A 15,217-nucleotide genomic window follows, 5' to 3' on the forward strand; every position below is an offset into this window, starting at 1 on the left:
AAACTGAAAAGTGTTTTTATGAATGACTTAAGAATAAGGAAAAGAGGTTCTTAATTCAGAAATTCCAGGGCATTTCCCTGGCCAGTGAGCCTGGGTTTACATTTGAAGGACACAGGATCATAGAAAAATTTAGGCATTCAGATTGCAAAGGCTATAAAAAATTCTTAAATTCCAAAACACAGACTTCCATTTTAAAGGTTTAAAATATTCTGATATTCCACTGAATTTATCTAAGTGGAATTCTTTCCCTATCTTTTACCTCTGTAGAATAAGATCATGTGTAATTATTGGCTTTTCCTTCATTCCCTGTCCTCCACAGAGGCAAAAAAATAGAAAGCTGCCAAGGTAACTGTCACTTCAAGGCAACTCCCCACAATTTAAAACCTTACCTCTGTTGGTTCCAGGTTCATCAAGTATCACAAAGGAATCTTCATCAGCACCCAGCCGTGGTTTAATGGAAACATCTACTCCTAATTGCTTAAGTCTATCCAGAGTGAATTTTCGAACTTTTTCAGGTGGCACAACTGCCGACTTAGTTTGCTGCATGGGTTCTTCCACTTTCTCTTCTATTTCTTCAGTCTGTTTCAGGTCATCTACTCCCTCCAAGGCATGAGATTCAGTTGCCACTAGCCCTTCAATCTGATACTCCTCACCGGCCTTGTTCCTAAGGAAGCTGCTTTCCTCCTGTGACACTGAGCTGGCCCCAGGTGAAGATCTAGCATCACCCTGCTTCTTTTTCTCCTGAACTGCCTCTTCTTCACTTCTTATCAGATCTTTACTGCAAACTTCATCTGACTGAGTAGTGATTTCAGCTTCTTTTGAAACCACAGTAAATGCATTAATTTCTCTTTCATATTCTGCACCAGTTGTGTGCTCAGAATCTTTGCTATGGTGGTCACCATTCATTTCAGTTATATTTGTAGTGTCTATAATTTCTTTGTGATGGCTTGGCTGATACTTTGATGACCTAGAGAAGGGAAAATGAGCTGGAATTTAAAATTACCTTAAAACATTCTCATCCCTTAGAATAAGTTAAATCAGCTTAAAGAGAGTGAGGAATCCGAACTTTTTACACCAGATATTTGCCACAAAACGGAGTGTTCATGAAGAATATATTCAGCAAGAAAAGAGGGCTCTTACTTCAGAAGTGCCATGGCATTTCCCTGGCAGGTGGGCCTGGGTTTACGTTTGAAGAAATCATGAATAGTTTTATTCTCAGGCATATGATACGGAAGATTAAGTGCAGATTCTAGAAAATGGAACAGAACAAGCAAATATATACACTGTATATTCTGAAATGTAACTTCATATTCAGTTAACAAAACAGTAGAACCAAATCTATCACCAGAAATAGAAAAAAAATTCTGCCTCTAACATAGGCAGGAGCTGACTACAAAAGAGTTCCTTGAAGATCAGGAAAACAAAACAATCCTGGAAGTTTTTAAGAAATACAGATTCTTAGCTCCTATAACTTATTGAATCAGAATCTTTGTGGGGCCTAAAATTTTATATATTTGAAAATCTTCTAAGCTGAGTGCAGGGCATAGTCCCAGTTCCTCAGGAGGACATCTGGGGTATTGCTTGAGCCCAGAAGCTTAAGTAACAAAGCAAGTCCTTATATTAAAAAACAAAACAAAAAACCCTGCTTCAGGGATCCAGATATAATCAATGCATAGACAACCATTAAAAAGTTTTTTCCTGGTGTTGTCTCAGCCTTTTGTTGCAAGTCATTATTCAAAGAAATTTTCAGAACATAGAATATATAGGCAGCAGCCAAAACTGCCAAGTTCTAACTGGGCCCCATAGAAAACAGTGACCTAGTCATTTGTTAATCAAGACCCATTTATTACAATGAAGGCCAGGCTGCCTTTAAAGCACTCCAAGGGAAGTGGAGGACAGGTCCAAGCAGGGCTTTCCTTTTTGTTGTGTCATTATCTTTGATCACTATTGCAACCAGACAGCCGTTGGGCCTCAAAATATAGGAATAAGACTGAAACTGTAAATACTCTGTAAACACAAGCATTTGTACTTGAAAGAACAGGATTTTAAAGAGCATTGATGTTCAACCAGATTAAAAAAAAAAGTCACTTTGTTATGCTTTTTAACAGATACTTTTTTAAAAAAATTTATTCACTTTTATGTGTTACCGAGGATCAAACCTAGTGCCTCATACATGCTAAGCAAGTGCTCTACCACTGAGCCACAACCCCAGCCCCCAAAGTGACCTTTTTATATTAAAAAGTTTCTTCCTTACCTCTATTATAGTTTTAGAAGTTTTCTCAGTTTACATTAATGTTCTAAAGGCTTTACAACGATGGCTACTCACAAAGATCAATTCTAAACTTGATATAATTATCTGAGTTCATATTATATTAGGAGTGGGGAAAAGAAAACAAACAAAAAAACAACAACCCTGACATCCAGTTGAACTTACAAAAAAATTGTAATTTTTCCTTAAACTTCACCCTACTAGTTTGCATTACCTCGAATAAGGCGCTGAGTCTCACTATGCAGTTTTTTTAATGCTTCCTTACTTAACTTGGCTGCCTTTCTTTCCTTAAAGAAAACAAAAAGTAAGACTATATTAATGGTGTTGTCCAGAAAGACAGCTATTCATTCCTCTAGAGTTTGTTCTCTCCAAGAAAAAAGGAGAAGGAACAGTAAGCACTAATAATACAATATAAACTCAAGGAGCACATTTATTTACAAGTCTCAGAATATTAATTCAATCCAATCCATATTTGTGTTCTTACTATGTACATAGCAATATGCTGAATATCAGGAAAATAAGACAGACAAAATAAAATATTTATCTTTGAGAAACCCACAATCTCCTGTGGAAACAGATCAATGTAATTTCTACACAGGGCTCTACTTTACCTTCTTCATGATGCCTTTTGATAACTCACTCTCTTCTTGTTGCAAGTCTAAAGATGCTTCCTTTTTCTGAAAAAGATTTTAAACTTCATTTTTAAATGTGAGAATAAAAACTAAACCCAAGCTAGGCATGGTGACACACACCTGTAATCTCAGCAGCTCATGAGGCTGAGGCAGGAGAATCATAAGTTCAAAGGCAGCCTTAGCAAATTAGTGAGCCCTAAGCAAGCTAGAGAGGCCCTGTCTCAAAATAAAAAAAATAAAAAAAGGGCTGGGATTATGGTTCAGAGGTTAAGTGTCCATGAGTTCAATCTCTAGTACCCCTTGCAAAAAAAAAAAAAAAAAAACTAAACTCAGAGGATGTTTTTACTACATTATGCTACATTAATAATAAATCTCAAATAGAAAATTTTATTTTTATTCTCTATCAAATAGAAAATTTTAAACATACAGCATCCAATTATGCTTAGAAAACAAATTATGTCTCCTTCCCCCAGTACTGGGGATTGAACCCAGGGACACTGTACCACTGAGCTATATTCTAAGCCCCTTTCATTTTTTATTTTAAGACAGACTCTTGCTAAATTGCCCACGCTTGCCTTGAACTTGCAATCCTCTTGCCTCAGCCTCTGAAATAGCTGGGATTACAGACATATAACACTATACAGAACACAAATTAGATATTTCAAATGGAATTTGGATCCTCATTTCTTTTTTTTTTTTTTTTTAATATTTATTTTTTAGTTCTCGGTGGACACAACATCTTTGTTGGTATGTGGTGCTGAGGATCGAACCCGGGCCGCACGCATGCCAGGCGAGCACGCTACCACTTGAGCCACATCCCCAGCCCCAAGATCCTCATTTCTTATACCATTGCTTACATAATTCTCTCAAGAGGGGCAATGACTTATAGAGAGCTAATAAAATCCTAGGAAGAGCAGTTATGCTTTGTGTATATGATACTGGGGATCAAAGAACCCAGGACTCCATGTAAACTTGGCAAGTATCTACCACTGAGCTACATCCCCATGCCTTCCTTCAACATTCCTACAAGAGTAATAACCAAACAATTTAGCATATCATTTATACCGTAACTTTCCAAAATTAACAGCTAAAAAACTGAAAACCATCAACATGTGATTTTCTTCATTTAAAAAAAAAAGTAAAGCTGAACATGGTTGTATACACCTATAATCCCAGCAATTCAGGAGGCTGAGGAGGAGGATTGAAAGTTCAAAGCCAGCCTCAGCAACTTAGTGAGGCCCTAAGCAATTTAACAAGACCCTGCTCAAAGTAAAAAATAAAAAGGGATGGGGATATGACTAAGTAGTAAAGTGCCCCTGGATTCAATCTCCAGAAAAGAAAGAAAGAAAGAGAGAAAGTAAATTGCAACTGGAGATCAAAAAAATAAAGTAGGGCTGGGGATGTGGCTCAAGCGGTAGCGCACTTGCCTGGCATTCGTGGGGCACTGGGTTCGATCCTCAGCACCACATAAAAATAAATAAAGATGTTGTGTCCACTGAAAACTAAAAAAAATTCTCAAAAAAAAAAAAAGTAAATGTTAGAAGTAGTTGGTTAGAACTTACTGTAACCATGTTTTACTTGCCTTGTGATTTTTTACTTTGTTTTTCACAGCTGCCCTTATTGATTCTAATGACTCTTCATCTTCCAATGGAGAGTTATTTTCCTCCTCCAAACCCGTTTCAAAAAGGTCTTTATCGGCAAGAAGACAGCCACTGTCATTAAATGAATGTTCTACATCATTTTCCTGGATAATGCATAAAGAAAAAACATAATTCAATCATTTTAAAATCCAACATTTCACAACATATATGGTAATTTGGATCAAGCAGAAAAAGTCCAGCTTTCATCAACAAATACACAGCTTCTAGAACCTTCTTACTGGATCTGAACCCAGTTATCCTTTGAAGTCCAAGCTGTGGATTTTTTATATAATTACTCAAAATTAACTTAATAAATAAATATTTTTTGAAATGTCAACTAATTACTTATTGACTTATTACAAAACATAAGGATGATTTTTCTAGTTAGCAAACAAACTTTGGTTGAAGGATATATTAAAAAAATCCTCCTGGGCGGGGGTGTAGCTCAGTGGTAGAGCACTTGCCTGGCATGTGTGAGGCACTGGGTTCGATCCTAGTACCACATAAAAGTAGATAAATAAAAATAAAGGTATTGTGTCCATCTACAACTAAAAACTATTTTTTAAAAAAATCCTCGTTTCAGCCAGGCATGCTGAGGCAAAAAGATCACAAACTGAAGGCCAGCTTCCATAATTTAGAGATCTTGTCAAAACAAAAAACAAAAAGGGCCAGGCATGGTGCGTATGCTTATAATTCCAATGGCTCAGGAAGCTTAGGCAGGAGGATCCCAAGTTCAAAGCTAGCCTCAGCTATGGCGAGGCACTACAACTCAGCGAGACCCTGTCTCTAAATAGAAAAAATGGATGGGGATGTACCTCAGTGGTTAAGCAGCCTTGGATTCACTCCCCAGTACAACAGGAAAAAAAAAAAAAAAGGGTAGGGTATGGTAGTGCACACCTAGAATCCCAGCAACTCAGGGAGCTGAGGCAGGAGGATCCCAATTTCAAAGCCAGTCAAGGCAATTTAGCAAGAGATTCTCTCAAAAATAAAAGGATTGGGGGCTATAGCTCAGTGTAGGAGCACCCACTGGTACAATTCCCAGTACTGGGGGTATGAGGGATGAATTACTTCAGGTCCTCACAAAGAAAATCAGAAACTCGTTTATTTGTAAGTGTCCTCTACATATCCACAACAGTAAGTAAAACATGTATCCTGCTGGCCATGGTGGCACATGCCTGTAATCGCAGCAGCTTAGGAGGATGAGGCAGTAGAATCACAAGTTCAAAGCCAAACTTCAAATTTAGTGAGACTCTGTCTCAAATAAAAAATAAAAGGCCTGGGAAAACTGGGGTCATAACTCAGAGGTAGAGAACTTGCCTAGCATGTGTGAGGCACTGGGTTCAATTCTCATCACTGCATATAAATAAAATAAAATAAAGGTTCACTGATAACTAAAAAAAATATATTAAAAAATAAGGGGGGGAAGGGGATTTAACTCAGTGGTTAAGTATCCCTGGGTTCAATCCCTGGTACCAATATATAAATAAATGAATAAATAAAACACATATCCTATTAGTCTCTATGCAAAGCAGTTGATTCAAAGCTATATGCTGAGTGCAGAAACTACCCTAATAACTGAAAGCCACTTTTTCTAAAACGTTATTCTATGTGAGAAAAAGCAAATGACTCTCTAATGTATATCTTAGGCTAGTGATAGAGCACTTGCCTAGAATGTGTGAGGTAGCCTTGGGTTTGATCCCCACCACAACAAAAGGAAAAAAGTATATCAATGAATAGATAAGAAAATGGTAGCTGGGTGAAATGGTACATGCCTGTAATACCAGCTGCTCAAGAAGCTGAGGCAGGAGGATCACAAATTCAAGACCAGACTGGGCAACTTAGTGAGACCCTATTTCAAAGCGAAATAAAGTGTTGTGGGTATATTTCAGTCATGGGGTGCTTGCCTAGTATGATGAGGCCCTGGGTTCAATCCTCAGTACCCGACATACATACAATATACATATATATAGCATATATCCACAACGGCGTTATTTAACCATAGAAAAGATAAAATTCTGTCATTTGCACCAACTTAGAATAGTGTTACCCAGCACCTGGGAAGGGTGTGGGAGATCAGTGAAGATATGACATTTATGGGTGACTATTAATTGAATATTTCAAAATAAATTATGGAGAGGATTTTGAATATTCCTAACACAAAGAAATGCTACATATTGAAGATGATATGCTGGCCATGGTGGCACATGCCTATAATCCCAGCAGCTTGGGAGGATGAGGCAGTAGGATCACAAGTTCAAAGCCAGACTTCACAATTTAGTGAGACTGTCTCAAATAAAAAATAAAAGGGCCTGGGGGGACTGGGGTCATAGCTCAGAGTTAGAACACTTGTTCTGATCATTATACACTGTATACATGTATGAAAATACCACATGGTATTCCACAATTATGTCCAATTACTATGTGTCAATTAAAAACAAAAATGTCTTAAAAATAACCTTGAAAAGACTACATCAGAGTTTTAAAATAAAATAATATACCTTATTTTTTATTTCCTTCCTTTTTAGCCGTCTAATTTTTTCCATCTTTCTCTCCTCTTTCTCAAGCCTTCTCTTTGATTTTATTTTTGTTTTTCCTTCTGTTACTTCTTTTTCACATATGGGCTTTTTGGAAATCTTTCTACCAATGGTAAGTTCTACAGAGTTTCCAGATTGGAGACTCAGTTCTAAGCAAGATGTCACCTGGGTTTCAAGAGTTTCCTGATACGAAGACTCCTCCATATCACTTTCATCACTGTCTGCCACAGTTTTGTAAACCCTTTTAATTTTTCCACTTTTTCCAGCATATAAATTCTCTTTATTTTCCTCAGCACTGTCATAGGTAGTTTTTTCTGGAGAGACATTTGTGTATTCTGTTTCAGAATCACTATCTTGTAGCACCTTCTTGCTTTTCAATTTCTTACTCACAAATATTTCTTCATCTGAATCTGAAAGAAAAACAATATTTTTAAAGGTATACAACCAGCTAGGGTTGGTGGTGCATGTCTATAACACCAGCAACAAGGGAAGACTGAGGTAGGAGGATCTCGTTCAAGGTCAGCCTAACCAATTTAACAAGACCCTACTTCAAAATAAAAATTTTTTTTTAAAAATTTCTTTAAAAAAAGGTCTAGGGATGTAGCTCAGTGGTATAGTGTCCATGGGTACGATTCCAAGTACTGAAAAAAGAAAAGTATATAAGTAACTGACCTTCCTCTTAGCCACTACACTCAAAAATATATTCAATTATACAAGTGATATATCTCCTTGTGAAATTATGTAACTATCATTAAGAACATATTGTAGCAAAGCATATCTAAAAATATATTTTGAAAAACATTTTCTAAAGAGAAATGCCTCTGGCTGAAAAATGTAATTATATATTTTTACAATGTGTAAAATTGTTCTAATCCTTCTGGTATTTGTTAAAAATACTTTTATTAAAAGATAAATGCATTTAACCAGGCAGTGTGATAGCTACTGGATGTTTTACAAATTCATCAATATAACAGAAAGGAATATTTTCAAAAAGACATAAGCACTATTATTTATTATTTTACTTTTATAATAAACAACAGACATGGTAATAATTAACTTATTAATAACTGACTTATTAATAACTTAATAATTAATAATTCAATAATTCAAGACAATAATGAAGTTAATATAATCCATTATAACCCAGGCTCCCACACTCTATTCCTAAAATTAAAGTACTAAATATTACAAACCTTTTTCACTCAAGGACCTAGTTGTTTCACAGCTGCCTTGTCCACTGTCAGAAGGACTGTCTGCTTCTTGTGAAATGAGTTTTAGATCATTAATTTCTAGATGAACCTAAAAAATAAAAACAAGTTTTGCATTAACTAGGAGGTGACTGAAAGGTCCAAGTACATACCAAGAGCTGGGCACAATGGCGTGTGCCTATAGTTCTAGCTACACAGGAGGCTGAGGCAGGAAGGAAGGTCCCATGGATTTAAAGAGTTCAAGACCAGCCTAAGCAACACAGCAAGACCCCATCTCAAAACACACACACACACACACACACACACACACAGAATATAACGATAAATACATCAACACAGGATCGCCACATTGAAATAAGGAAAGAACCAATACAATCATTTGATTAAGACAAAAACCAAAATTCATTATACACCTTTAAAATTACTGGATAAGCCAGGTGCCATGGTGCATGCCTATAATCCCAGCAGCTTGGGAGGCTGAGACAAGAGGATTGAGAGTTCATAGCCAGCCTCAGCAAAAGCAAGGCACTAAGTGACTCAGTGGGATCCTGTCTCTAAATAAAATACAAAAAAGGGCTGGGTTATGGCTCAGTAGCTGAGTACCCCTGAGTTCAACCCCCAGTATCCCCCCCCCCAATTTTTTTTTTAAATTAAAAAACTGGGCAGAAAGTAATTCATTGTGCACCTCTGAAGGATACTAACAGAACCAACCCTGAGTAACAGTAAATAAGTGAAAAGAATCAAACATTTATTATGTTTTTTCTATGTGAACTGTTCCTCAATATATCCAAATGATTGATAAGGAAAGTTTTAGCTGGGCATGGTGGATCACAATTTGAGGCCAGCCTTAGCACCTTAGTAAGACCCTAAATAAAAGGGTTAGGGGCATGGCTCAGTAGTAGAGGGCCTCTAAGTTCAACCCCAGTACCACTAAATAAATAAATAGATAGATAGATAGATAAATAATAAAGGAAGTTTTTCTTCTGAGAAAATGCCTAGTTAATAAATAAAGAATTGACAGACTGTCACAGTTTTAGCAACCCTTGATTAAATAACAAACCTAGAAAATGATCATTAATGGCTGCTAACATTACCAAAACAGAAACAACCAGACCTTATATATAGCCTAATAGAAGTACAGCACCATCTATGAGGCATTCTTGTCAGAACAATCAGGTCTGAATCTGATTCAGTCTCTGGAACTACTGTCCATTTACAGAAAATAGAGGAAACAAATACACTACAAATATGTAATCTAATCTGGGCACAGTGGTGCAAACCTGTAATTCCAGCAGCTCGGGAGGCTGAAGCAGGAGGATTGAGTTCAAAACCAGTCTCAGCAACTTAGTGAGACCTTGTCTCAAAATAAAATATAAAAAAAGGGCTCAGGGGCTAGGGCTGTAGTTCAGTGGTAGAGCGCTTACCTAGCATGTATGAGGCACTGGGTTCAAGTCTAAGCATGGCATATAAATAAATAAAGGCTGATCAACAACTAAAAATAACAAAAGGGCTGGGGACTTAGCTCAGTGGTTAAGTGTCACTGGTACCAAAAAGAGAGAGAGAAACAGAGAGAGAGAAAGAGAAAGAGAGAGAGATATGCAATCTAGGTGTGGGAAATTCTACAGGACTAACTAGGTGGTTCCTTTAACAATAGAAGCTGGGGAGTATTATTCAGTGGTAGATCATTTGCCAGCATGCCTGGTGCCCTGAGCTGGATCCCAGCACTTTAAAAAAAAAAAAAAAAAAGGAAAAAAGAGGTGGGACCTATAGATTAATGAGTTTGCAGGAAATATACTATATCTACATATATATATACACAATGTATATATTGGGGGGGACGGTATTGGGGATTGAACCCAGGGGGGCTTAACCACTGAGCCAAATCCCCAGTCCTTTTTTTTAACTTTATTTAAAGACAGGGCCTCGCTGAGTTGCTTAGGACTTCACTGAGTTGCTGAGGCTGGCTTTGAACTCATTGATCCTCCTGCCTCAGCCTCAAGATGCTTGATTACGAGCACCACTGCATCTCGCTAAGAAATATATTTTAACTACTGCAATATGCAGACTTTTGTTGGGATCCTAACTCAAAAATTGAAAATATATGTATTAATCAAAACACTGACTAGATGTTTTTTTGGTGTGGTAATATTTTGGCTATCCTTTTTTAGAAAGCTCTTATTTTTTAGAAATGTACATTGAAATATTTATTTGTGGATGAAACAGTATGAGGTCTGGGATTTCTTACAAATAATTCCCTGAGGGGGGAAAATGAGTAGAGTAGAAACAAGACTTTATTTGATAAATGTCAAAATTAGATGATGGCTTTCTATGTTTGTAGAGATTGAAAATTCCTAAATAAAGCAATTTAAATAAAAGTCAAAAATATAAAGGAAGAGAGGAATGTAAGGGACTTGATCAGTAAGTGACCAAGGTGACCCTAGATGACAGATCATCTACCTTCCTTGGTGTTCTCAGGGCTCTGAATCAACTTACTAATAAAAAGGAAAATAACAGATTAACATCTGTAATTAACATCTGTAACATCTATAACTGAGTACAAGGTCTTACTCTAGTGGTTTCTCAAAAAAACTATCAAATTGATATGAATGCTTGACCTAATTATTAAAATAATAAACACAGAAAACACGTAATGAGGAAACACCAAGGATTATCCTGTATATACTGATGATCCTCCCAACAACCCAAAGCAGTAACACTAATAGTTCTGTTTGTAAATGTGAAAACTGAGTTTTCAATATACAGTGACACTTTTTTTTTAATATAGGCGGACACAATATCTTTATTTTATTTTTATGGGGTGCTGAGGATGGAACCCAGTGCCTCACACATGGTAGGCGAGCACTCTACTTCTGAGCCACAACCCCAGCCCTACAGTGATACTCTTAATAAGGAAATTTATTGTAGGCAACTTGCAGCAGTACAAATAACTTTAAAGAGCAGTGCCAAGAAAAGAGTGAGCTGAGGGGTCTTTAAAAACTCAGTAATCAAGACTTTTAAAAAATGTTTAAATGTTTAATATATATGTGTATATATAATTAAAAAATTAAACTAGCCAACTATGTCTCATGAAGTTAACTGCTTGCTTTCTTTATTCTTTTTTTAAAAATCATTTATTTTATTTATTTAGTTATTCCAGTTCTGGGGATTGAACCCAGGGATGCTCTATCATGGAGCTACACCATCAGCCCTTTTTATTTTTTAAGTTAGGGTCTCAAAATGTGATCTTCCTACCTCAGCCTCCCTAGCAGCTTGGGACAACAGATCAGCTACACCTGCAGCTGCCTGCTTTTCCTAATAGATTTGTTGGAAACAAGGTTTTTATTGGATTAGGATGAGGTGAGACAAAATCATGTAAAATCGAGTCTTTATTTAAGTTTACTATATTGCCAGTCGGGGTGGGATTACATGCCTGCAATCCCAGAGCCTAAGGCTGAGGCTGAGGCAGGAGGATCACAAGTTCAAGGCTAGCCTCAGCAACTTAGTGAGACCCTGTCTCAAAAAGATGGGGCTGGGGTTGTGGCTCAGCAGTAGAGCGCTCACCTAGCACCACATAAAAATAAAATAAAGGTTGTGACCTACTACAACTAAAATAAAATATTTGGAGGAAAAAAAAAGTTAAAAGGTCTGGGATGTGGCTCAGCGATAAAGCAATCCTAGGTTCAACTTCCAGTACCAAAAGGAAAAAAAAAAAAAGTTTGCCCTTTTGTTCAAGATCAAATCATAGGCTTTTTGCATTAATTTCTGATTTTCTAAAATACTGTATTAATATGAACTTCACTCGATCACTGAAGTTTTCCGTAGCTCCTTCAAATTTTGCTCCCAAGGTGAGAGAGCCTGGCCCTAGTGCCGACCTCAGAAAAGCGCACAGGTCTGGAAACAGATGCTTTCTTTGACCAAAGACGCCTGGGAGCAGGCAGCGGCCAGCGCAGACCCCGGGCTGTTACTTCCGCGTCCGAAGACCTGTCGGGAAACGCTGGGGGCCGGCGCACGACTACCTCCAAGATCCAGTTCAGACCCGGTTCCGAACTTCCACAAGCTCTTCGGTCTACTCAGAACCTCGCCCCGCATCCCGCGGTGCCGGCCTTCTCTCGTTCGGGGCGCGGTAAGAGGAGCCCGCGCGGCAGGAAAGGCGCCAAGGGGAAGGGTGCTGCGGGGACAAGCTGAGGAGGGCTGGGCGGAGGCCCTCGCGCGCCATCGACCCCAGGGGCACCGCCTCCAACCGAGCGCGGGAAGCCGGCGGCGGACCCCACGCGCGGCCGCGAGCCCACCCGGCCGAGCCGAGAAGACGCGGAGTCCCCGGGGAGCTGTAGTCCGCCGGGCCCCGCGCCCAGCTCAGCACCGCTCCCGCCTGAACCCACCACGACCCTCGGCGTGCAGCCTCCGCTGCCCGGTGGGAGGCTTGTGCGTAAACTCACCTCAGAACCCACATCGCCCGCCATGAGTCCGGCTTCTCCAGCGTTCTGTTCCGGACGATTCGGTTCCCGGTTCCCTCAGCCTGGGGACAGCAGCTCCCGCCGTCTCCAGCCAGGCTGCGACGTTCGAGCTTTCGCGCCTAGCCGCAGTGGATGCCCCACCTTCGATGATTTGCACCAATCCGGAGGAGGCGTTTCGTCCAAGGCCACGCCCCCATTCGCCCCACCAATCACGTTGCGCCTCCTGCCGGCCCTTCGACTATAAACTTGGGTAGTTTGGCGGGTACGGGCTGTTCTTGTTAGCAGAACCGAGGGTAGGAGTTTTCTGCGGGCGGCCCAGCCCTTTTATTCCTGCAACAAGGGACCTTATGAATGGTGGTCTTTGACATTTGACCCTTGCCGTAGCTCGACAGGTGGCACCAAGCAAATTGAGGGGTGAGCACTCCAGGCAAGAAGTAGACTGGGAATCGAACACCTAGTGGTGTTCTGCGATCGCAGGAAGACCCAGCTCCGCCCCCACCATCCTTGGAGCAGCTAAGTGTTGGCGGCTGCTTCTACAAGGCACTCGCCCTTGTACATTAAAAAAGTTTTGCAAGATTCTCAGATACCAAAGAATATCCTTGGATAATCTTTATAAATTTACTTAGAGTTGATTCGAGGATGCGATGCGAAAAGCACTCATCTCACCCCTAGAGGACTCCCCACCTTTGAATAAGCCTTGGGGTGAGAGGGAAATCAAAGCTCTGGCTCCAGATTTTTATTTTTATTTTTATTTATTTATTTTTTGGTACCGAGGATTGAATTCAGAGACATTCGATCACTGAACCACTTCCCATTCCCAGTTAGCGCCTCCCCCCTTGTTGAAGCTGGCTTTGAACTTGCTTACAACTCTCAGCTTCCCGAGCCTCTGGGATTACAGGCGTGGGCCATCACACCGGCCGAAGTCAGATTTATCCTAGCTCATTCTAATCTCAGTTTTGCCCACTATGTGGGTTATTTTCTTTTTTGCCTTTCTGAGTCAATTCTGTTTTTTCTTGTGACCCTTCTGTGTCCAAGCAAGGATGACTTCTCAGGACTCTTAGTTCAGCTCTCTTGCCCTCTGTCTTCTTTTGGGTCAGGCCACTCTAAGGCACTTTACAAGATACTGTAAGGTGAAGATCAGAGCGCATGCACGAGGAAAGAAAGATCAGAGTATCTGTCATCCCACTTCACCTCCATGGTCATATCCAATAGTAGGATGACCAACTAGGTTCAATTTGTCCAGGACTTTCCCAGTGAAAGTTCCACAACGCTGGGAACCTCCTCAGTCATAGGCATACCAGGACAGTTGGTCACCCTATCCACTGTCCTCTTCTTCCAAGTTTCCACTTTTGGCTGGGTTCAGTTAAAAAGCTCCTATCCTCACCTTCATTTCTTCACCTCTTTACCACCTCTCAAACCACTTCTGCACTCATCAAGATCTTGGGCTGGGAATATAGCTCAGTGGCAGAGCACTTGCCTAGTATGCATCAGGCCCTGGGTTCAATCCTTAGAACCAAAAAGGAAGAAAAAGAAATAATAATCTAATCCTCATTTCTTAGTCTATTTGTATTTTCATCAATTTTACTACTAATTTCTATATGGATGATTCTCAATTATACATCTATAGCACCCCTCATCATGTGGAGGATTAATATTTATTAGATGCATGTCAGACACAAGTTGCCACATTTTATAATTGTTATCTTATTTAATCTATGAAACAAGCCAGTAAGGTAAGTAATATGATGTTCTCCATTTTAGCAGATGAGAAAATCATATTTTTAAAATGCTAGTAATTGATGGAACCCATTTTTATATCCTGCTATTTGGGACTTGAGAACTCACATCCCTCAGAAAGAACTTGCCAGAGCAATCTCCCTTCTTCTCCTGTTCTGTTTTCCCCTGATAACACCTCTTCCTAAAAGTAAATTTTTATCTATCTGTCTGTTGTTACTCCAAGAAGACAGGCACTCTGGACTTTTTAACCACTGTATTCTCACTATCCAGAATAGTCCATTCTCAAATTTGAACATGGGTCAGATGATCTGAAAGGCTGGTAAAAACACAGATTGCTGGGTCCCACCCCTATCACTTTAGTTCAGTGTGCCTAAAATGGGGTCCGAGAATGTATATTTCTAACAAGTTCCCAGGTAATGCTAATGTTACTAATTTGGTGACCATACTTTGAGAACCAAGGGTTTGGAACAACCCTGGCTCATGGTAGGAAAAATGATAAATATTTGCTGAACTGATTAATTCATTTGACAACTATATTGTACTTTTTAAAAAAAATATTTTTTAGTTGTCAATGGACCTTTATTTTATATATTTTTATACAGTGCTGAGAATCGAACCCAGTGCCTTATACATGTTAGGTAGGTGTTCTACCACTGAGCAACCACCCCAGTTATATTGTACTTTTTGAACTCCCTCTGAAAGTGAATAAAGGAAAAAATATGGCTTATACTAATATTTTCAGA

The 15,217-nt window shown here is 39.2% G+C and overlaps 1 protein-coding gene across 1 annotated transcript in view; it reads right to left on the reverse strand.

Moving 5' to 3' along the window:
* Positions 1 to 13,063, reverse strand: part of Clspn (claspin) — a 37,289-nt gene extending 24,226 nt beyond the window's left edge. The window contains exons 1-8 of the mRNA XM_040288369.2: positions 12,720 to 13,063; positions 8,269 to 8,374; positions 7,040 to 7,485; positions 4,484 to 4,645; positions 2,881 to 2,946; positions 2,484 to 2,556; positions 1,141 to 1,249; positions 390 to 967 (exon numbers count right to left, since the gene is read on the reverse strand). Of these exons, the coding sequence (XP_040144303.1) occupies positions 390 to 967; positions 1,141 to 1,249; positions 2,484 to 2,556; positions 2,881 to 2,946; positions 4,484 to 4,645; positions 7,040 to 7,485; positions 8,269 to 8,374; positions 12,720 to 12,743 (1,564 nt within the window). The 5' untranslated portion in view covers positions 12,744 to 13,063. The remainder of the gene's footprint in view (positions 1 to 389; positions 968 to 1,140; positions 1,250 to 2,483; positions 2,557 to 2,880; positions 2,947 to 4,483; positions 4,646 to 7,039; positions 7,486 to 8,268; positions 8,375 to 12,719) is intronic.
* Positions 13,064 to 15,217: the final 2,154 nt, after the last annotated feature.

The sequence above is a fragment of the Ictidomys tridecemlineatus genome, chromosome 11 (genome assembly GCF_052094955.1).
Source record: "Ictidomys tridecemlineatus isolate mIctTri1 chromosome 11, mIctTri1.hap1, whole genome shotgun sequence".
NCBI lineage: Eukaryota > Metazoa > Chordata > Mammalia > Rodentia > Sciuridae > Ictidomys > Ictidomys tridecemlineatus.